The 19,600-nt window shown below is 64.8% G+C and overlaps 4 protein-coding genes across 6 annotated transcripts; all 4 read left to right on the forward strand.

The window, feature by feature from the left end:
• Positions 1–193: 193 nt before the first annotated feature.
• RASSF1 (Ras association domain family member 1) lies at positions 194–5,452 on the forward strand (the record flags this gene model as incomplete). Its single annotated transcript, XM_082289126.1, has 6 exons — positions 194–443; positions 1,386–1,507; positions 3,735–3,839; positions 3,918–4,206; positions 4,651–4,766; positions 4,872–5,452. 6 exons carry the CDS (start codon positions 194–196, stop codon positions 5,016–5,018), a joined length of 1,029 nt encoding a protein of 342 aa, XP_082145252.1. The 3' UTR covers positions 5,019–5,452.
• A 245-nt stretch (positions 5,453–5,697) lies between these two features.
• TUSC2 (tumor suppressor 2, mitochondrial calcium regulator) lies at positions 5,698–10,576 on the forward strand. Its single transcript, XM_082288550.1, has 3 exons — positions 5,698–5,938; positions 6,186–6,306; positions 7,906–10,576. Exons 1-3 carry the CDS (start codon positions 5,787–5,789, stop codon positions 7,969–7,971), a joined length of 339 nt encoding a protein of 112 aa, XP_082144676.1. The 5' UTR covers positions 5,698–5,786; the 3' UTR covers positions 7,972–10,576.
• Positions 10,577–13,628: 3,052 nt separating this feature from the next.
• HYAL2 (hyaluronidase 2) lies at positions 13,629–16,322 on the forward strand. Of its 2 annotated transcripts, XM_082288673.1 has the most exons (4): positions 13,629–13,663; positions 13,979–14,920; positions 15,545–15,634; positions 15,762–16,322. In XM_082288673.1, exons 2-4 carry the CDS (start codon positions 13,994–13,996, stop codon positions 16,191–16,193), a joined length of 1,449 nt encoding a protein of 482 aa, XP_082144799.1. In that variant the 5' UTR covers positions 13,629–13,663; positions 13,979–13,993; the 3' UTR covers positions 16,194–16,322. The 2 variants fall into 2 exon arrangements, with proteins under 2 accessions (XP_082144799.1, XP_082144800.1); XM_082288674.1 differs by lacking the exon at positions 13,629–13,663 and having other exon boundaries at positions 13,674–14,920.
• Positions 16,323–16,480: 158 nt separating this feature from the next.
• HYAL1 (hyaluronidase 1) lies at positions 16,481–19,356 on the forward strand. Of its 2 annotated transcripts, XM_082288624.1 has the most exons (4): positions 16,481–16,890; positions 17,401–18,611; positions 18,739–18,828; positions 18,918–19,356. In XM_082288624.1, exons 2-4 carry the CDS (start codon positions 17,712–17,714, stop codon positions 19,233–19,235), a joined length of 1,308 nt encoding a protein of 435 aa, XP_082144750.1. In that variant the 5' UTR covers positions 16,481–16,890; positions 17,401–17,711; the 3' UTR covers positions 19,236–19,356. The 2 variants fall into 2 exon arrangements, with proteins under 2 accessions (XP_082144750.1, XP_082144751.1); XM_082288625.1 differs by having other exon boundaries at positions 16,481–18,611.
• Positions 19,357–19,600: the final 244 nt, after the last annotated feature.

Raw genomic sequence — 19,600 nt, forward strand, 5'->3', positions numbered from 1 at the left:
CCGCCGGGCTCGCCGGGGCTGGAGTTGGCGATTGGGAGCCCGGGGCATTGCGCCGTTCCCCTCACCTCTCCTGCCTCAGTTTCCCCGCGGTGCCCGATCGGGGCGGCCCCCTCCCGGTCCCCGCCCCGGTCCCGGCCCGGTCCCGGTCCCGGCCCCCGCCCCGCCGCCGAGCAGCGCCCGCGGCCGCCGGGCCATGGAGCTCATCGAGCTGCGGGAGCTGCAGGCGGAGCCGCGGCCGGGCCGGGGCCGCCTGGAACGAGCCAACGCGCTGCGCATCAGCCCGGCCCGGCGGCCCGGCCCCGGGGCGCATCCTGACCCGCGCCTGACGGCGGCTCCGGGCGCCGGGCACCGCTTCGAGCCGCGGCGCCGCGGGCTGCACACCTGGTGCGATCTCTGCGGGGACTTCGTCTGGGGCGGCGGCAGGAAGAGCCTCCAGTGCCGCCGTGAGTACCGCGCCGCGCCCCGGGGCCCCCCCTCCCCTGCCGCCGGGCATCCCGGCACCTGGCACCCCCGCCAGGCACCGGGCGTCCCGCCGCTCGGCTTCCTCAGCACTCGGCACCCCCAGCGAGCACCGGATATCCCACCACCGGGCGTCCCCACCACCGGGCACCCTCACCACTGGCATTCCCACTGGGCACGGGGCATCCTGGTAGTAGGCACCCCCAATGAGCACCGGGTGTCCCACTAGTGTGCATGGGTTTCCCAGCACCGGGCATGCTACCACCGGGCACCCCCACCACCAGCGGGTACAAAGCATTCTGCCATCGGGCACCCCCCCGGGCCCCTGACCATCCTGGTAGTGGGCCCCCTCACCGAGCACCAGCTGTCCCACCACTGGGCACAGGCATCCCAGCACCAGGCACCCACACCAGGCACTGAACATCCCAGCACCGGGCTGGGTACAGGCATCTCAATACCAATTACCCCCACCAGGCATCCTGGTGCCAGGCACTTCCATTAACTTGGGCGTCATCATTCTGGGCACTGGGCCTCTGGACATCCCTGTACACACATCACACAGTGGGCAGCCACATACAGAATATCCTCACCAGGCATCACACATCCCTGTACTAGGTACCTGCACCGGTTACCAGGTATTCTGGCACTGGGTACCCACACTGGTGCCCATACTGGGCATCCCAGTACCAGGCACTGAGCATACCATGCTGGCCAGCCCAGCAGGGAGCACAGGCACAGCGGGACCGGCCAGCACATGGCACAGTGCTATGTCCCATGTTGATGCTACCCCTGAGCCCCCAGGCACAGCATGAGCAGGCAGGTGACACTGGCACCATGTGCCAGCCCTTGTCCCACCATGCAACAGTGCCCTGACCCTGGCACCCAGGCTGTGCACGGTGGTGACACTGGTCTTGTCTCTGTCCCAGACTGCAGCTTCACCTGCCACTACCGGTGCCGGGCCCTGGTGCGTCTGGACTGCAGTGGCCCCCCAGGTGCTGGTGACGAGGACGATGGCAATGAGCAGGTGCTGGAGAAGGACACCAATGTGGTAGGGCCTGGGCCTGTCTGTGAGGGAGAGCTTGGGCAGGGGGTGGCAAACCTGGGGGGCTATGCTGGGCTGAGGGGGGGCTATGCTGGGCTGTGCTACGTGAGGCCATGTCACGCCATGCCAGGCTGTGCTGTGCCGTGCCATGCTGGGCTGTGCCAAGCCTTGCTGGGCTGGGCTCAGCTGGGCTTAGCTGAGCTGTGTGAGGCTGACATGCCAGGCTGTGCCATGCCAACCCATGCTAGGCTGTGCTGTGCCATGCCGGGCTGTGTCAAGCCTTGATGGACTGAGCTGGGCTGGGCTGTGTTTGGCTGGGCTGGGCTATGTGAAACCATGCCATGCTGTGCTGTACCGAGCCAGGCTGTGCTGTGCCCTGGCGAGCTGTGCTGTGTCGTGCCCGTGCAGAGCTGCCCGCACCGTGCCCGTGCCGAGCCGAGGCGAGCCCAGCCGGGGCAAAGCCGTGTCCGGCCGAGCGCGGGTGAAGTCACCGCCGGAAGCGGGGCCGCCGCACCGCCCCCGGCCCGCGTCACCCCACGGCCGGGGCGGGGCAGGGACGGGGAGCGCGCTGAGCCGGGAACGGGGCAGGACGCGATAGACGCCGCGCCGAACCGAGCCGGGACAGGAGCGCGATAGGGACCGGGCTGAGCCGAGCCGGGACCGGAACCCTGATAGGGACCGGGCTGAGCCGAGCGGGACTGCGATAGGGGCCGGGCGAAGCTGAGCCGGGACTGAGACCGGGACCGGGCGGAGCCGAGCCGGGACTGAGACCGGGACCGGGCGAAGCCGAGCCGAGCCGCGATAGGGACCGGGACTGAGCAGAGCCGAGCCGGGCCAAGGGCCGGGCTGAGCAGAGCCGGGACAAGGACCGGGAGCGGGCTGAGCCGAGCCGGGAGCGGACCGAGCCGGGCCCCGGCCCGGGGGCCGGCCGGGCTGGCGCGGGGCCGGATGTGCCCGTGTGCCCGCCGGCCCGGCGGGGCTGCGGGGCGGGCGGGCCGGGCTGTGCCCTCCGCCGCCGCCGCCGTGCCCGTGGCCGGGCCGGGGGCCGGGGGCTGCGGGGCGGCGGCGCTGGCGCTGCGGCGGGGCGGCGCGGGGGGCACGGGGGGCAGCACGGCCAGCAGCGGCTACTGCAGCCAGGAGGACTCCGACTCCGAGCCCGAGCTCTTCTACACCGCCCGCACCTCCCTCGGCCGCCGCCCGCGCCGCCGCCAGGTCTGTCCCGTGACGTCATGGGGGACACGGGTGACGTCATCGGGAGTGCATTCCCCGGGGCTGGGTGCTGGGGAGCAGGCGAGGGTGGGCTTGGTGCGTGGGGAAAACTAGAGGTGTGGGTGGTCTTGTCTCGGAGGGAAGCTTGGTCCTGCTGTGAGGCAAGAGTGGGGTCAAGCATGGCCGCGCCGTGGGACACGGCGGCCCTGTCCTGTTGGATGTGGGATGAGCGAGGCACCGTGGGGCGAGTGGGGTTTCGCTGCCTGGCACGGGCACCCCAAGGTCCCTCAGGGCTGGAGCTGCTCCCAGCTTTGGGGGTGCTGGGACAAACTCCCCGGGCAGCTTCACAGGTGTCCCCATCCTGCACGGACCCCCGCAGGGTCCAGCAGTGCCTGCATGCTGTGGGTGGCTGGGAACCCCTCAGTGCCGTGGGGACACGTGCAGCACTGTGTGGCAGCTCTGCGGCCCCACGTAAATACTCATTAGTGGCTGCCGGTGACAGGGACGCCGAGCCAGGACGCTCGGTCCCCCGTGTGTGGGGCCAGCACTTTGAAGTGGGATGCCGGCGGCGAGGGCGGGCTGCACCCCCAGCCCGGCCCTCCTGCCTCAAATCCTAGGGCGTCCCCGCGAGCGCCCAGCCTGCCCAGACGCCCTGGTGCCGGGCTGCCGGCTGCCGGCGCTCAGCCTTGGGGACGCCTCTCTGATCTGGGGTGCGGGGAGGGGACTCTCCGGCCCGGGTGTCCTCGCAGCGCGTTCACACAGCCCTGCAGCCCCAGAGACGGGCGCTGGGGTGGGGAGGGGCGGCCGGTGCCGCTGTCCCCGGAGCAGGGCTGGGGCCGCGGTGAGGTCAGCTGAGCGTCCCCGGCACAGCCGAGCTCAGCGCCAGCCGGGCTGATGCAACCGCGTGCAACAACCCGTGCATCTCTCGGTGCTTCGGGGTGGGCTGGGGGCCGGCGGGACACCGGGGCAGGCGGGACGGTCCCCCCCAGTCACAGTGCCGCTCAGCCCCGCTGTTGTCGCGCAGGATGAGCCCAGCGAGTGGGAGAAGACAGAGCTGGACCAGGCACAGGTGGAGCAGCGGATCAAGGAGTACAACAGCCAGATCAACAGCAACCTCTTCATGAGCCTGGTACGGAGTCGGCACACGGCCGGGGGGGTCACGGTGCCCTGCCCTGACCCCACTCACGCCACCACTGGTGTCTTGCAGAACAAGGATGGCTCTTACACCGGCTTCATCAAGGTGCAGCTGAAGCTGGTTCGCCCTGTCTCCGTGCCGGCCACCAAGCGGGTTCCCTCCCTGCAGGCGGGGCGGCCACACCCTCAGGGGGTGAAGCGCCGCACGTCCTTCTACCTGCCCAAGGGGACCGTCAAGCACTTGCACATCCTCTCACACACCCGTGCCAGCGAGGTCATCGACGCCCTCCTCCGCAAGTTCACAGTCATTGACAACCCCCGCAAGTTCGCCCTCTTCGAGAGGTCTGAGAAGGATGAGCAAGGTAGTGCCCCATGGCAACCCTGTCCTTACAGTGGTGGCTGTGTCCCCACAGTGGCAGTTTCCCCTGCGTGGTGGCAGTTCCATTGTGGTGGTGTCCCCAGGGTGGTAGTGTCCCTCGTGGTGGTGGCAGCATCCCCGTGGCAGTGGTGTCCCCATAGTGGCAGCTTTCCCTAGGTAGCAGCATCCCCATGGTGGCAGCATCCCTGTAGCAATGGTATCCCCCTTTTGTGGCAGTGTCCCCTGTCACCATGGATGGCAGCAGCGGTGGCGATGTCCCCATAGTGGCAGTGTCCCCGTGGCAGTGTCCCCGTGGCAGTGTCCCCGCTGTGACAGTGTCCCCGCTGTGACAGTGTCCCCGCGGCAGTGTCCCCGCTGTGACAGTGTCCCCATAGTGGCAGTGTCCCCGTGGCAGTGTCCCCGCTGTGACACGAGGCCGCCATTGCAGTGTACCTGCGGAAGCTGGGTGACGACGAGCAGCCGCTGCGGCTGCGGCTGCTGGCTGGCCCCAGCGAGAAGGTGCTGAGCTTCATCCTGAAGGAGAATGAGACCGGAGAGGTGAACGTGAGTGCAGGGACGGGGAGGGGGCTGGCACCTGCATTGCCCGGGAAGGTGGCCGTGGGGGGACGCGCCAGGTCCCCGTGTCGATGGCAGCCCTTGTGCCTGCAGTGGGACGCCTTCACGCTGCCGGAGCTGCACAATTTCCTGCTCATCCTGCAGCGGGAGGAGGAGGAGCACGTGCGTCGGCTTCGGCACCGCTATGCCCGCTGCCGCCAGAAGATGCAGGAGGCGCTGGCCACGCACACGCCAGGGTGACCACGACGCTGGCACACAAGGCTAGCCAGTGCACCAGGACCCTCGCCCGCCGGCGGGTGTGGGCACCAGGGAGGGGGGTGGAACGGGGCACCATGGACCCACTGGGCTGTCACAGCCCCCATGGGGCTGGCCCACAGAGTGAGAGCCAGAGTGGGAGCGAGAATGGGTGTCCCCAGAGAGCGTGTGTCCCGGGAGGAACGAGTGTCACCTGGGGGAGTGGGTGTCCCCAGGGGGGTGGGTGTCCCCAAGGGAGCGTGTCCTGGAGGGAGAGAATGTCACCTGGGGGATTGGGTGTCCCGAAGGGAGTGTGTGTCCTGGGGGGAGAGAATGTCACCTGGGGGATTGGGTGTCCCCAGGGGGGTGGGTGTCCCCAAGGGAGCGAGTGTCCCCGGAGAAGTGAGTGTCCCTGAGCAGAAGTGGGGCATGAAGCACCAATAAAGGCATCTTGGTGACGAGGCCTGGCCTACGGTGTGTCCTTGGCGGGGCGGGTTGGGATATGAAGGGACGGGACGCGAAGTCCCCCCGGTGTCGGCGGGGCGTGGATGCCCACACACGGTGCGGGGCGGCGGCACCGGGACTCGAACCTGCGAATCCCGCGCTGCCGGCGGCGGCGGGCGGGGACGAGGGTGCGGCCCGCGCCGCTGTCACGTGACGCGGGCGCCGGAAGTGGCGCGGACGGCGGCGCAGGCGGCGCTCGGTCGCTGTCGCCGGGCGGCTCCGGGCCGCCCCTGTCCCTTCCCCGGCCCCGCTCCCGCCGCCGCCCCCGCCATGGGCGCCAGCGGCTCCAAGTCGCGGGGACTGTGGCCCTTCGCCACCCCGGCGGCGGGCGGCGGCGGCCCCGAAGGCCCCGGCGGGCAGCAGGCCCTGGCCCGGGCACGGGCCGCGCGCGCCGCCACCCCCTTCGTGTTCACACGGCGCGGGTGAGACGGGGGCGCGGGGCGCGGCTGTCCCGGGGCGGGGGACTCTGCCGCTGGGCCGGCCCCAGCACAGGCAGGGCGCGGGGGGCGGGAGGAGCCGCCGGCAGCGCCGAGCTGGCAGCTGGTGGTCGCTGCAGCTCCCCGGGGGAGGAGGGACCGGGCTGCTCTAGGCCTCAGCCCGGCTCGGGGCGCAGGGAGCCGGCAGGGCCGGCAGGCTCTCACCTCAACGCCTCCCCTCTTCTCTCGGCAGCTCCATGTATTACGATGAGGACGGGGATCTTGCTCACGAGTTCTACGAGGAGACAATCGTCACCAAGAACGGGAGAAAGCGCGCCAAGCTGAAGAGGATCCACAAGAACCTGATACCTCAGGTAAGGGGTGGAGAAGAGTGCGGGAAAGTGAGTGCAAAGCTCCACGGTGACACTTGAAGTCCGGACTTTCAAGGAGCGATCTCCCTCAGGGCATCTTCTTGCTGGAAAGGTGGAGGCTCTCTCCTCCCCCAAGTTTCTGCCTCAGAGCCATGATTTCTGTGTGTCCTGGCTCACACCCGTGTCACCTGAGGCTGTGATAGGAAAGGGAGAGCTGGTGGCACCCTCCAGCTGTCCTTGTTGGAGAGAAGCAGTGCCTGAGCCTTTCAGAGCTGCCAGGCAGGGGAAGACAGCTCAGACGGGTATGTGTTGTGGGGCACAGAGTGCCAGGCAGCCCTGCATGGCCACGGTGTCTCATTACCAAGCACCTTCCACGAGGTGTAGGGTGCTGTGCTGCCTCAGCTAGTGTCATGTCACTGCGGAGGGCCAGGCCCTGTGCTGAGGAGCAGCAGCCAGAGCCCGTCAGCTGCTGACATGAGCGTGTGCGTCCCCTCCAGCTTCTCAGCAGCGTTGACAGCTATGTGCTTTGCTCTTCAGTGGAAAAGTCTCCTCTTTAAATAAGCAAGTGGTGTGAAGCTGGGCAGGGGCTGGGATGTCAAATGAGGACCATGGTGAAGGGGCAGGGTAGCCTGCATGTAGGGAATCTTCGAGGGGCACAAATGGAGGAAAGGGCCGATCAAACCAGGGCTGGAGAGAGACTCTTAGGAGTCTTCCCTAATTAAGCGGAAAGGCATGGCTGCAGTGAGCACCTGGGGTGAGCTGTCAGTGTGCTCTGAGGAGTGGGCAGCCTCCCAGCAGGATGGGACCCTGCTGAGTGCTGAGCAGGCAGTTACGGACGGAAGGATTTGGTGCTGCTTCCTGGGCTGGCATTCTAGTAGAGGCAGGCTTGGCCTGTGGAACTGACTCCTCAGTGGTGTGGGTTGAAGCTCACCCAGTTGGAAAGCTTAGATGAGCTGGAGAGAGCAGGTACCAGCACTGAATAGTCCTTTGCTAGCGCAGGCTTTGCTCTGGTTCTGTGGGTTCAGGCCCAGCCCTGAGCCCCTGCTCCCTCCTCTGCCCCAGCCCCCCACCTGCCAGCAGCTCCTCCTGGTGCTGTAACAGGAGAAGGCTTGGACGGGGCATGGGAACGGTTCCTGTGGCTGGTGTGGAGGGAGCCTGCATTCAGCAGCCTCCCCTCTGCACAGAAAGCCGCTTTTCTTGTGCGCCAGCTGCCCCGGCTGTGTTCTCTCAGAGAGCTCTTTTCATTCTTCTAAATCTCGTGAATGAAAGGTGCTGCGTGAAAAGCCCAGACAGCCAATATCTGCCAGTCACGCACCAGCTGCTGCACGGGCAGTGCCTGGCAGAGCAGCTCCCTCCTTTCTCGCCCTGCCATGTGTGGCAGCCAGCCGTGCTGCCCTCGGCTCTCCAGGGATGAGTGCGAAGGGCAAAGTGCTGGTGCTTTGCATGCTGCTGCTCAGGCATACCTGGTGTCACAGGCGATTTATGGACCCTGGTCCATCCGGTTCTTCAAGGGCAGGGTGTTCTCTGTCACTGGGTGACTGGCAGGGCTCGGGGATGTTGATTGGCCATCCCTTCTGCTCACTGCTGTGTCTCTTCTTTCAGGGCATAGTGAAACTAGAGCATCCTCGCATTCACGTGGATTTCCCAGTGATCATCTGCGAGGTGTGAGTCCCAGACATCATTGCCCACGGGCGGGAGGCCCTGCCCCACCACCCCCAGCCTCGCCAGGCCAGGCTGCGTTGTGTTCCCACCGAGGAGGACTCTGGACACACGGCGGGACGGTGGCTCTCCCCTCGCCTGGAGGTGAGGCAGGACAGAGCAGGCCCTCGCAGGAGGTGGGTGACTGTGCAATGACTGCTTAAAAACATCCTCGCTTGAGTCAGAAGACTAAAATACCTTTTGTAGCCTCTAGCCGACGTTTGATGGGTAACTGGAACTGCAAACAAGCTGCTGTGATTGAGCTGTTAAAGGGAGAGCGAGCCTGCACTTCTCACCAGAGAGAATCCCCTGCTTCTCAGGTATGCGGCCCAGGGAGAGCCAGGGCATGGTAACGCCCTGCCCCGCGCCCCGAGGTCCCTGGGGCCCGCAGGTTAGATGGCCAGTGTTGCAGCATGTCCCTTGACACGGTATGATGCGTCGCTCCCCTGTGTGGGTTTGTTGATGGAGGATAAACAGGGCAGGCTGAGGGATCTTGAAGCACATCAGGCTGGCTGCAGCTCTCCTCTCGGGACAGGGATGGAGATCAGATGCCGCTCTCTTAGACCTCGGTCTCTTCCCCCACTGCATTTCCCCACTTATGCCAGTGCTGGGCAGGTTGGCTTTGCTGCTGCCTGCTGGAGATCTCTGCAGTTCATGGCCACTGCTGGTGGCAGCGAGGTCCCAGCTCCACAGCGGACTTGCCTCCCCCATTGTCACACTGGCTCCCGCTGAGCGCCGTCCCTCGCCTGCTGCGGGGCTGGGCTGCCGGGCAGCTTCCTCACCCCCCTCTGCTGTTTGAACATACCTCCCTGTAGGCTGGGCCTTGACTGAGCCAAGCAGGAAAGGAATCCTCTCTTCCTTCCCTGTGCCCCTGAAACAATCAATCGGCGTACCTGCCCCAGCTTGGAAATCTCCCTGGCGATGTGAACTGTGGTTCCTTCCGCATCCCAGCTGTGGCAGGAGGAGAAATGCAATGCACTTTAAAGGGAGGCTTTCTGCCCCACCTCGGAAGGTCCTGCTCTTTTCTCCTCTTTCCTCCCACCTGAGAAGGTCGAGGTCTTGGCGGCACCGAAGAACCTCTCACCCCTGCGTGTGTCCAGCTGCTGGGAGAAAGGCCTGACCCCAAATGCCCCTTGGCAGCATGAGGAGCCCCTGCCTCCCTGCTCAGCTGTGCCTGGACCGGGCAGGCAGAGGAGGACCGGCAGCAGGCACAGCTTTAAAGTGGGTCAGAGCCTACTCCCCATAGCAGCCAGCTCGGCTTTCCTCCTCTTTCGTTCCAGAACTTATTTACTTTCTAAGCACTTCAGATGTTTGCTACCTCGATTTTTAATTTAAGCTGCTGGCACTTGGCTGCCAGCCCTGTCGGTGTCTACGTTGGATGTATCCATCCCCGCGTCCGTTGAGAGCCGCCTGGGCGTGGGGCCACATTCCCGGCTTCGGGGAGATAACAGCGGCGTGGCTGTTGCTGTCTTCCTGTCGCCACCTCTTCCCTTCATGTCCCTCCACCCGCGGTTCCCATCGACAGGAGCGAGCATGCAGGGTGAAGTGGATGTGCTGGCTGCCACCAGGCAGGAAAGTGGGAGGGCAGGGCTCATCTACACTGTGATGCTGGGCGCTTCTTTCGACATCTTTTGTTCTCCTGCTTGCTTGAAGGAGTCTTGTCTTAAAACAATCCCTCACTGAAGTGTTTCTTATTTGCACCACCTGCTCTTGAGTTTCTCCCTGGCTGGAGCTCCCTGGGAAGGGCATCCCTTGGGGTCCACAGGAGAGTAGGAGCTGCTGTCCCCAGGAAGAGGAGAGAAAACCATGGCCACACTGTCTGTGCTGCCTTGCCCCACTGCTGTTTGAGGGCACAGGAAGCTGCACCAACCCCACCTTGGGCATGGGGGAAGGAGGAGGAGGAGTGGGGAGGGGGTTGGCGCTGTTTGCCTGCCCCAGTGGGGAGCCCCTCGCCTGGCTGCCAGCCAGAAATCTGCTGGCAAGGCATGGCCCAAACCCGGGGGAGGGGGCAGAGACTGTGACCAGCTTAGCAAGGACGCTTTTGTCCTTTCTGACAGGCTGGCCATCCTTCCCCTAGCGTATTAAACATGCTTCCCCAAAACCCATGCCTTCTCCCACCCTTCTACCCTCTCAGTGTCACCAGAGTGGCAGCGAACCTCTGCAGGCTGCCAACAAGCTGCATCCTGCCCTGCTTCTTCCCAGGCTGGTCCCCACAGCAACCAGCCCCCAGGACCCCAGCAATCCTGCAGCAGCAGGGCCTTGGGAGCACCTGGAGGGATCTTAAAAATGTGAAGGTCACTGTAAATAGTATCTGTGTCCACTGTGGTGTTGGAGCAAGCAAAAAAAAAAAAAGTTTTCCTTTTGTTTGGTTTTTTTTTTCCAATTTCTGTGCAACATTGTGCTTTCCCGTGTGGATGTGTAGCCAAATCGTACTCACCGACACTAGGCTCCTTGCTCCTCTAGCGTGTGGGTAGGACCCATGGGTTTGGGAAATGTACACTACGTACAGTCCTTCCTCCCAGTGCATCTGTCCACTTTTGTTAAATTTCAATAAAATTATTTGTAGAGCCCACAAGTCCCAGAGCTGTCTTACTGGGGAGGGGCTGTGCCTGAGGGGAGGTGGACTTTGCCGCTGGCACTTCGAGCCCCCTGTTTTTTCGGGAATGGGGGTGTTTGTGCACATGTGGCCGAGCTGATGGTGAAGGACTCCTGAGTCACAGCCATTTCCAGGTGCTCCAGTTGGCACACGACACTGGCAGGAGTTGGTGGCTTTGTCAGGCTGTGACTCTCTACTTGTAACTGCCGTGATATCTTTTAAATATATAACTAATGTGAAATATATGTAATATCCTTGCTCAGTGCCGAGGGCTGGAATTCAGGCCTCTCACCCCTCCCGTGTGGGGAGGGAGGTCTGCGGGACCCGGGGTTCGCAGGCAGCCCAGCCTCAAGCTGACTCTGCCCGTGGCTCCGCCCGAGCCCCGCGGGGGGGAGGATCCGCCTGTCCGCTCCTTCCTCGCCTGTCCTGCCAAATCAGTGCCTCATTAATCACGGGGGCCTGACGTTCTGGAGCCAGCGTGACCCTGTGCCGGGATGCCGCCCGTCCCTCGAGCATTGCCGGCTGTCCGTGGGGCAAGTGTGATCTCACTTTGTGCCCCATGTCCTGTCCCCGACAGCCCTGCAAGTGTTTTCCTGCAGCCACCGTCACCTCTCATCATTTCCTCCGCGCAAGCCGGCTCGGAAATGAGCCGCAGATGAAAGCTGTCATGAGAGTGAGTGGTGCGGTGTGTCCTGCCAGCCCTCCAGCCTGTGGGAGATGAGGCTCATCCATAGGGACCGCAGTCCCAGGAGGGATGGATGGATCCTGGTGGCTTAGAAGGGGACCGGGTGGCTGCGCAGGGTGGTACAGCTCGGCGAGGTTACACAAGGCGGTGGCTGGGGTTTTCTGGCTCCGTGACCGTCTCTCTGTCTGGCGGGGCCACCACGGCCCAGTCCTGCTGCCCGTGGGGCAGGGCCATGCCCGGAGCCCCCAGCCCAGGGCGGAGGCAGGTGCCGACCTCCCCTCCTGGCTTCCATGGCTGCTCCATCCCCAAGCTGACCTCCTCTCGCACTTTGCCCGGACCTGTCTGGCACGAGCGGCTGTGACTCACTCCCCGTTATCTTTATCTGCCATCCATGAGGGATTCCCGTCCTCCTGCTGCCTGCATGGAGCAGCTCTTGCCTGCTCAGCTCGCCCTGGCTACTGCCCACTGCTGCCATCCTGCACCCCTCTACACTCTGGGAATGACTTGGAATGATCTCACGCTCGACAGGGCAAAGGGAGGCTGGATCTGCTCAGCTGCCCCCTCCCAAAAGCGAGTCTTGCCTGTGGGAAGGAAGGAGGGAAACCGAGTCAGGTGATGCGGAGCCCCGCTGAGGGGACAGCGGTGAGAACCTGCGTCACTTTGAGGACATCCAGCCCTCCCAGCAGTGGAAATCTGTGACCCCCCGGCCACCCCACTGCCGGTGGGGCTGGATACCTTCACACGAGGAGGATGGAAAATTTTAGCTGCTGGCAACGGGAGCCTGTTTACTGCCCAGAGGGGAAGGGCAGCGCCTGCAGCGCTGGGACTTCTTGGCTCCCCACAATCTCTCCCGAGGGTTTTGGCAGCCAACGCCCGGCCAGCAGCTGACCCTCCCAGCCCCTCTCCCAGCCGGTGCTTGGCACTGCCTGCAGGCCAGGCCGAGCTGTGGGGTGCAGCCCAGATTTGGAGTGGCCGGCCTGGATGCAGTGCCCATCCCTACCAGGACTGTCACCCTCTCGGTGGGAGCTTCGCCACAAAAGCTGACACCCAAGTGGTGTCACTAACTGGAGCCAGCTGCGGGTGCCTGCGGGCAGGGCTTGGCACTGGCGGCACCAGGAGCTGACACCGAACAATGCTGGGCTTGGTGCTCCCGCCTGATCCTTAGGGAGCTGGTGGGTGGCTGGGGAGCACTTCCGTAGATTCAGTCCCGCTTCCTTCCCCTGTCGGCCGCAACACACCCTCGCGGTCTGGCGCTTCCTGCGCGGGGGCACCCCAGTGGCCCTCAGCCCAACGGGGCCAGCCCCAGCCCGAGCAGGCGGGGAACAGGCAGGACATAGGGACTGACACACAGCTGGTCCCTGAGCCCTGCCTGTCCCGTCGCCTGCCAGAGGGGACCCGCTGGAGCCTCAGCAGTGGTCTGGGAAGGAAGCCCCCCCAGCCCTGTTACACCCATGGCCCCCCTTGTCCTCTCCGGGCAGGAAACCCACGGGGCCATGGCTGAGTCAGCAGCACCGATTGCCCTAGCCCCGCACAGGATGTCCTGTCCAGCACAGCACTGCCCTGGGGTCACCACCGTCCTGGGGATACTGCTGTTGCAGGGACATTGCTCTTCTGGGGTCACCACCACCTTGAGGACTCCAGCACTCTGGCACTGCCAATGCTCTGGAGTCACCACCATCATAGGATCACCAACATTTTAGGGACAGCATGATCCTTGTATACTATCATCCTTGTTCACCACCATTCCAGAGTCCCCATTTTGGAGTGATGATGATCCTGGGGACACCACCGCCCTGGGGTCACCACCGCCTGGGGACACCGTCCTGAGGTCACCACCTTTCTGGGGTCACTACGGGTTTGGCGTGACCATGACCCTGGGACCACCACCATCCCCTGGGGACACCACCATCCCCCTGGGGACACCACCATCCCCCTGGGGACAGTCCCGTCCCGGGGTCACCGCGGTTTGGGGACCCCCCCGCCCCGGCGGCCACCGCAGCCGCGCGCTCCCCCCGCAAACCGTGGCGCCCCCTGCCGGCCCCAACCGCGGCCCCGCCCCGCCCCCTTCCGCCGCGTGGGGGGGGCGGGCCTCCCGGGCCGTACCAATCGCGGCGGGGCAGGGGGGTGACTCCCCGGTGCCCGGTGCCCGGTACCGCGGCCCCACGGAGGTGTGTGTGTGTGGCGGGGCTCCGCCGTCGGCTCGGAGCCCGGGACCCAGGGCTCCGCGGTGGTAGGTGCCAGCAGCCCGGCGCGCCGCGGGCGGGGCGCGGGGGCGGGGCCGGCGCCCCCGAGGGTGGTGCGCGCCGGAAGGTTTAAAAGCGGCGGCGGGGGGGAGGCGGCGGTGCTGGAGGAGCCCGCGGCGGGGGATGGCCTGAGGCGCGGTGAGAGCCGCGCGGGGAGCGGGAGCGGAGCGGGGCCGCCGGGGGCCGCGCCCCGGCGCTTTGTCTGCCCGGCTCGAACAAAGGCGGCGCCGCGCCGGCACCCGGGGGAGCGCGAGCGGGCGAAGCCGCTTAGGACCGGGATTTCCGAGAACCAGCACCCCCACCCGGGGGCTCTGCCCGCACCCCCCGGGACCTCTCTGCCCCGGGAGAGGACTTGGGTCAGAGTCTGCCTTGGGGGGTGCGGGCAGATCGGCCGCTGCCTGCACCCCCTCCTGCCGGCCCGTCCTTCTGACTCTCCTCTCCCGCCGCCCCCAGGTCCCGTCGGGCAGGATGCGCGGGGGCTGCGCGGCGGCGGTGGCTGTGCCCTGGCTGGCCCTGCTGGCCTTGGCCCGGCAGCCCCCCGAGAAACCATCGGCCACCCCCCATCTGACCCGTCGGCCCTTCCTGGTGGCGTGGAATGTGCCCACCCAGGACTGCAAGCCCCGCTTCCAGGTGTCCTTCGACTTCAGCATCTTCGACCTGTACGCCTCCCCCAACGAGGGCTTCGTGGGGCAGAACCTCACAATCTTCTACAAGGAACGCCTGGGACTCTACCCCTACTACAACCGTCAAGGTGTGGCCGTCAATGGTGGTGTCCCCCAAAACAGCAGCCTGTCTGAGCACCTCGCCCGCCTCCAGGAGGGCATCGACAAGTACATCCGCTCGTCCACCAAAGAAGGGCTGGCCGTCATCGACTGGGAGGAGTGGCGGCCTGTCTGGGCTCGCAACTGGAAGCCCAAGGATATCTATCGGGAGGCATCACAGGAACTGGTGTTACGACGTCAGCCCACCTGGCCCCGTGAGAAGGTGAACAAGCAGGCAGTGTTTGAGTTCGAGTCGGCTGCCCAGGAGTTCATGGTGAGCACCCTGCGCAAGGCCAAGAGCTTCCGACCCAAGCAGCTCTGGGGGTTCTACCTCTTCCCTGACTGCTACAACCATGACTACAGCAAGAACAAGGAAAGCTACACCGGGCAGTGCCCAGATGTGGAGAAGACCCGCAATGACCAGCTGGAGTGGCTCTGGAAGGAGAGCATGGCGCTCTACCCCTCCATCTACCTCGACCCACTCCTGGACTCCACTCCCAACAGCCGCAAGTTTGTGCGGGCACGGGTGATGGAGGCCATGCGCATCTCGCAACAGCACCATGATGACTACTCCCTACCTGTCTTCGTCTACACCCGGCCCACCTACATCCGCAAGCTGAATGTGCTCAGCCAGGTAGGGCTGTACCACTGGGACATCCTCATTCCAAGCCCTGGGCATCTGGGCTTTGGGGTCAGCTGAGGTGGTTCCTCTGCCTGTGTATCTCACCTTGCTCCCGTGGAGCAGGGTGGCTCTGGAGGCTGGTGTCTGCACTCATGGTGTTACGGGCACCCCATGGTTTGACTGTTTCCATGTGGGTGGGAAGCAGCACCGTTTGGCATGGGGCTGGTCCTGGGGAGCAGGAGGAGTGCCTCCTTTTCTAGGACCCCCAGCTCAGCTCCTCTCTGGGCTGGATGATGGGGTGCCACAAACTGTTTCCCTTATGAACAGGATGAGTGGCACCGATGGTGACCATCACCAGGGAAGTGCCTGGGAAGTACTGCAGGACTCCCAGGTCCTGGCAGCTGGAACCCTGGGGTGTGTGAGCCCACAGCCCCTGTGCTGTGCTGGCTTAGTCCCTGAGGAGGAGGGCAGTGTTGGGAAGCCTTGTCCCCAAGTTGTTGGGACAGTCCCTTTTCCCTGGAGCAGGGATTGGGTCTTGTCCTGCTGATCCTGCAGTGGATACTTTGGAGCACACTGTGCTGGGGCTGTGGGTGCTGCATGGGGTCTGTGGGCACTAACCAGACCCTGTCCCCACAGCCGGACCTGATCTCCACCATCGGAGAGAGCGCAGCACTGGGTGCAGCTGGGGCCATTTTGTGGGGTGATGCAGTTGATACCAAAAACCGGGTAAGTTTGGGGTCAGTGTGGGAGGTAGATGCCCCCTGAGGAGGACCAGTGGCTGAGCTGTCCTGTCCATCTGAGGTACTTTTCCCTGGGTCACACCAACATGCCCCTGGTGCCTTCCTTTCCCTAGGAGTTGTGCCAGATCATGAAAAACTACCTGGAGGGGGACCTGGGACGCTACATTGTGAATGTCACGACAGCAGCAGAGCTCTGCAGCACGACGCTGTGCCAGGGCCGGGGTCGCTGCCTGCGCCAGGACAGCAATGCTGATGTCTTCCTCCACCTCAACTCTACCAACTTCCAGCTGCGGCGCCGGGATGATGACCACCCCCAGCAGCCCCTCTTCTGGGCCGAGGGCCAGCTCTCCTCTGCTGACATACTCTTCCTACGGACCCACTTTCACTGCCACTGCTACCAGGGCTGGCAGGGCAGTGGCTGCCAGACACGCGCTGGGCCCCGCAGTGATGCCCCTGGCCCTTTAGCACCGCTGGGACTTGGGGTGCTGTTGCTGCTTGCAAGCTGGTGCTACACCCCCTGGACTGAGCTACCCCTTTCTGTGTAGGAGGAGCCTATTTAAGATATCCTTACCCTGCCTGGGAGGCAGCTAATTATGGAGGGCTGTCCCTCACTGTGGTGGTGGCGGGGGAGAGCTGTGTGGTTGTCCCATCTCTGCCCGCCCTGCTGCAGTGCAGGTGCCCCTCATGGGGATGGGGGGAGGAGGGGGACCCCTCTCCTGTTGTAAGGAGAGGGATGGGGGCAAGAGGGACACGGGGGCGGGAAGTGGGTGCTGCGTGGTGCTGAGCCCCCGTGTGCTGCCCTACACTGAAGTGCTTTACCTCGAATAAAGCTGGTCAGACAGAGGTGTAGGATGATTTGGGGCGGGGCGGGCACGGGTCATTCCACGCGCGGACACAACCGGCGGGGCGGGGGGGGGAAGCCTTGTGGGTTGGTGTGCAGCTCGGGGAAAGCTCTGCAGTGTTGGGAAGTGTCCCGCGGAGCCGGAGCCGCTCGGGGAAGGCGCTGGAGGGGCGGGAGCGGCCCCGCGGAGCCGGAGCAGGCCCGCGGAGCCGGAGCCGCGTGGGCAGCCACGGCCGGGCCACCCACGTGGAGGCTGCGTGCGCCCCGGCCCCGCCCCGGCCCCGCCCCCAGCGGGATTCCCGGCGTGGCCCCGCCCCAGCGCCTCGACAGTGTCCGGGATGCGGGACTGGAGCCCCCGGGATCGCCGTGTGGGGACACCGTGCTGTGCGCCATGGCCGGGGGTAGGTACAGCCCCGCGGGGCCGGGGACCCCCCTGGGCCGCGAGCGTCCCTGAGCTCCGCTGTCCTGTGCCACCGGTGTCCCCGGCGCTGCCCTGCTCTGCCTGTGCCCGTGCAGCCTCTCCGGGCACTGCCGTGCCCTGAGGGGTGCCCGTGGGCATGGAGCGGCCCCCCGTGCCACAGCCGCCTTCCTGCCCACGCCCCTCGGCTGCTGGGAGTGTCCCCATGCCGTGCTCTCTGTGGCTGCTGTCCTGTGCTGTGCTTCCTGTACCTCCTGGCCCCAGGCCGTGCCCTCCCTTGGCCGCGGTGCCCACGCGGGAATGTCCCGTGCCACCCCGGGCTGTGTCCTGCCGGTCCTGCCCAGTGCCGGGAGCTCCCTGCCAGCAGTGCCCTTCTCTCGCCAGCGCATGGCCGTCGTTCGCCACTTCCCGAGCGACGCCCGCCCGGCGCAGCCCACGTCCATCACCGTGACCTTCCTCCCCGCCCCCCGTCCGTGTCTGTTTGTCTTTCCAGCCCACTCATCGCCGGCCAGTCATGGGATGTTGACTCTGCGCATTCCTTCCCAGCCGAGCCCGCCGCCGCCGGTCATTACGCGGGGCTGACGAGGCTGTCCCACTCCGGGGCCGCTCTGCTGGGCTCCAGCTGCTGATAAATTCGGGGACTTTGAGGAGGTGGGAGAGGTCACCCTGGGCGACCGGCCCCGCTTGGGAACGGAGGTGTGGATTAATGCAGGTCCTGATTTGGGGATAAAAGCATCAAGGTCTGCCCAGGTCTCAGCTCTCCCCAAGGCAGCACCAGAACTCAGCCTGAGCCCACCAGCCACCATGGCATCGGTGTGGTCCTGCCGGGTCCTCCTGCTGCTCCTGCCTGCCCTGGCCCATGCTGGGGGGCCTGGTCCTGTCCTCGTCAACCGCCCCTTTGTCACCATCTGGAACATCCCCACCGAGAACTGTGCCGAGAAGTACAACGTCACCCTCAACCTGGAGGTCTTTGATGTGTTGGCCAATGACCATCAGTCCTTCACTGGGCAGGACATCACTCTCTTCTACAGCAACAAGATCGGTCTCTTCCCCTACTACACATCTGATGGGGTGCCAGTGAACGGGGGGCTCCCCCAAAATGCCAGCCTGGAGACTCACATCCACCAGGCCACCCAGGACATCAAGGTGACCCTGCCCAACCCTGACTATGGTGGGCTGGCTGTCATCGACTGGGAGAAGTGGCGCCCACTGTGGATCCGCAACTGGGACTCCATGGAGATCTACCAGCAGAAGTCAGAGGAGCTGGTGCAGCAGCAGCACCCACAGTGGCCTCCCAGGGAGGTGGAGGAGATGGCCAAGCAGCAGTTTGAGGAGAGCGCCCGTGATTTCATGAACAAGACCTTGTGGCTGGGTGAGAGCCTCCATCCCAGTGCCTACTGGGGTTTCTATGGTTTCCCTGACTGCTACAACAATGACTTTGATAGCCTGCCCTACAATGGGATGTGCCCAGAGGTGGAGCAGCAGAGGAACAAGAATCTGTCATGGCTCTGGAAGAGCAGCCGGGTGCTCTACCCCAGCATCTACCTGCCCCTCTGCCTCAATGGCACCAACAAGGTGCTCGCCTACGTCCGGCACCGCGTGGCCGAGGCTTTCGCTGTCCAGCGTGGAATCCTTGACAGTGGCATCCCCGTCCTGCCCTACTCCCAGATCGCCTTCGAGCGCACCGTGGACTTCCTTTCCCAGGTGATGGGGATGTGGGGATAGTGGGCACCTCTTGGGCTGATGGGTTGGCACTGGGGAGTCTTTAGCTCTGCTGGGGCTGTGTGGGGGCTTTAGGCACTGCTGACTTCTCCTCTCCCCGAGGGTGCAGGAGGACCTGATGAACACCATCGGGGAGAGTGCGGCTCAGGGCGCTGCTGGCATCATCCTCTGGGGCAGCCTGGACTACAGCACCTCCAAGGTGAGTGCAGAGGGTGGCACCAGGTCCCTGCCAGCTGGGACCCCCCGTTCCTGAGCTGTGCAGGGCTGTGACACCAAACGCCACTGCAGGAGATCTGCCTGAGGCTGAAGGACTACGTGGAGGGGCCCCTGGGCCACTACATCGTCAATGTGACGGCCAGCGCTGACCTGTGCAGCCAGACCCTGTGCTCCGGCCAGGGCCGCTGCGTGCGCCAGGGCAACCAGCAGGGCTATCTCCACCTCGACCCCTCCCGCTTCACCATCGACCTGCACTCTGGCAAGCCCTGGCTGGTGGCTCAGAGCCTGGAGCCTGGGGAGGACATCTCCAAACTGGCCAAGGAGTTCAGCTGCCAGTGCTACGACAAGTGGCAGGGACCCCGCTGTGACACCCTGGGCTTTGCCAAGTGACCCCTCCCACAATCCTCGCACTGTGGGGACACTGGGGCAGATGGGGTGACACTACCTCAGCACCCTCGCCATGGGGTTGAGAACCTGGCTGTGAGGCTGTTAATAAAACCAGAAAGCACCAGCAAGCATCTCCTTGTCTTCTGATGCAACATGTTTTGGGGTGGGAGGGTCCTCCTGCAACACCACTGGTGCCCTGTGATGCTGCCAAGGGCTGTCCTTTGGGCTGGGGATGTAATGCCTCAGAGAAACCACAAGAAAAAAAGAAAATTCTTGGGAAAAGACATAGGAAGAGGGATGATGGGGAAGGAGGATGAGAAAAGAGGGAATGATGGGGAATGGCCAAAGAGTGGAGCCAAAGGGGATGA

This window comes from Coloeus monedula (genome assembly GCF_965178545.1).
Source record: "Coloeus monedula genome assembly, chromosome: 11".
NCBI lineage: Eukaryota > Metazoa > Chordata > Aves > Passeriformes > Corvidae > Coloeus > Coloeus monedula.

Coding starts and splice junctions, on each gene's coding strand:
- TUSC2 (XM_082288550.1), top strand. CDS start 5,787: ATGGGCGCCAGCGGCTCCAAGTCGCGGGGACTGTGGCCCTTCGCCACC. Junction 5,939..6,185: donor TTCGTGTTCACACGGCGCGG/GTGAGACGGGGG, acceptor TTCTCTCGGCAG/CTCCATGTATTACGATGAGG. Junction 6,307..7,905: donor ACAAGAACCTGATACCTCAG/GTAAGGGGTGGA, acceptor CTCTTCTTTCAG/GGCATAGTGAAACTAGAGCA.
- HYAL2 (XM_082288673.1), top strand. CDS start 13,994: ATGCGCGGGGGCTGCGCGGCGGCGGTGGCTGTGCCCTGGCTGGCCCTG. Junction 14,921..15,544: donor AGCTGAATGTGCTCAGCCAG/GTAGGGCTGTAC, acceptor CTGTCCCCACAG/CCGGACCTGATCTCCACCAT. Junction 15,635..15,761: donor CAGTTGATACCAAAAACCGG/GTAAGTTTGGGG, acceptor TCCTTTCCCTAG/GAGTTGTGCCAGATCATGAA.
- HYAL1 (XM_082288625.1), top strand. CDS start 17,712: ATGGCATCGGTGTGGTCCTGCCGGGTCCTCCTGCTGCTCCTGCCTGCC. Junction 18,612..18,738: donor CCGTGGACTTCCTTTCCCAG/GTGATGGGGATG, acceptor CCGAGGGTGCAG/GAGGACCTGATGAACACCAT. Junction 18,829..18,917: donor TGGACTACAGCACCTCCAAG/GTGAGTGCAGAG, acceptor ACGCCACTGCAG/GAGATCTGCCTGAGGCTGAA.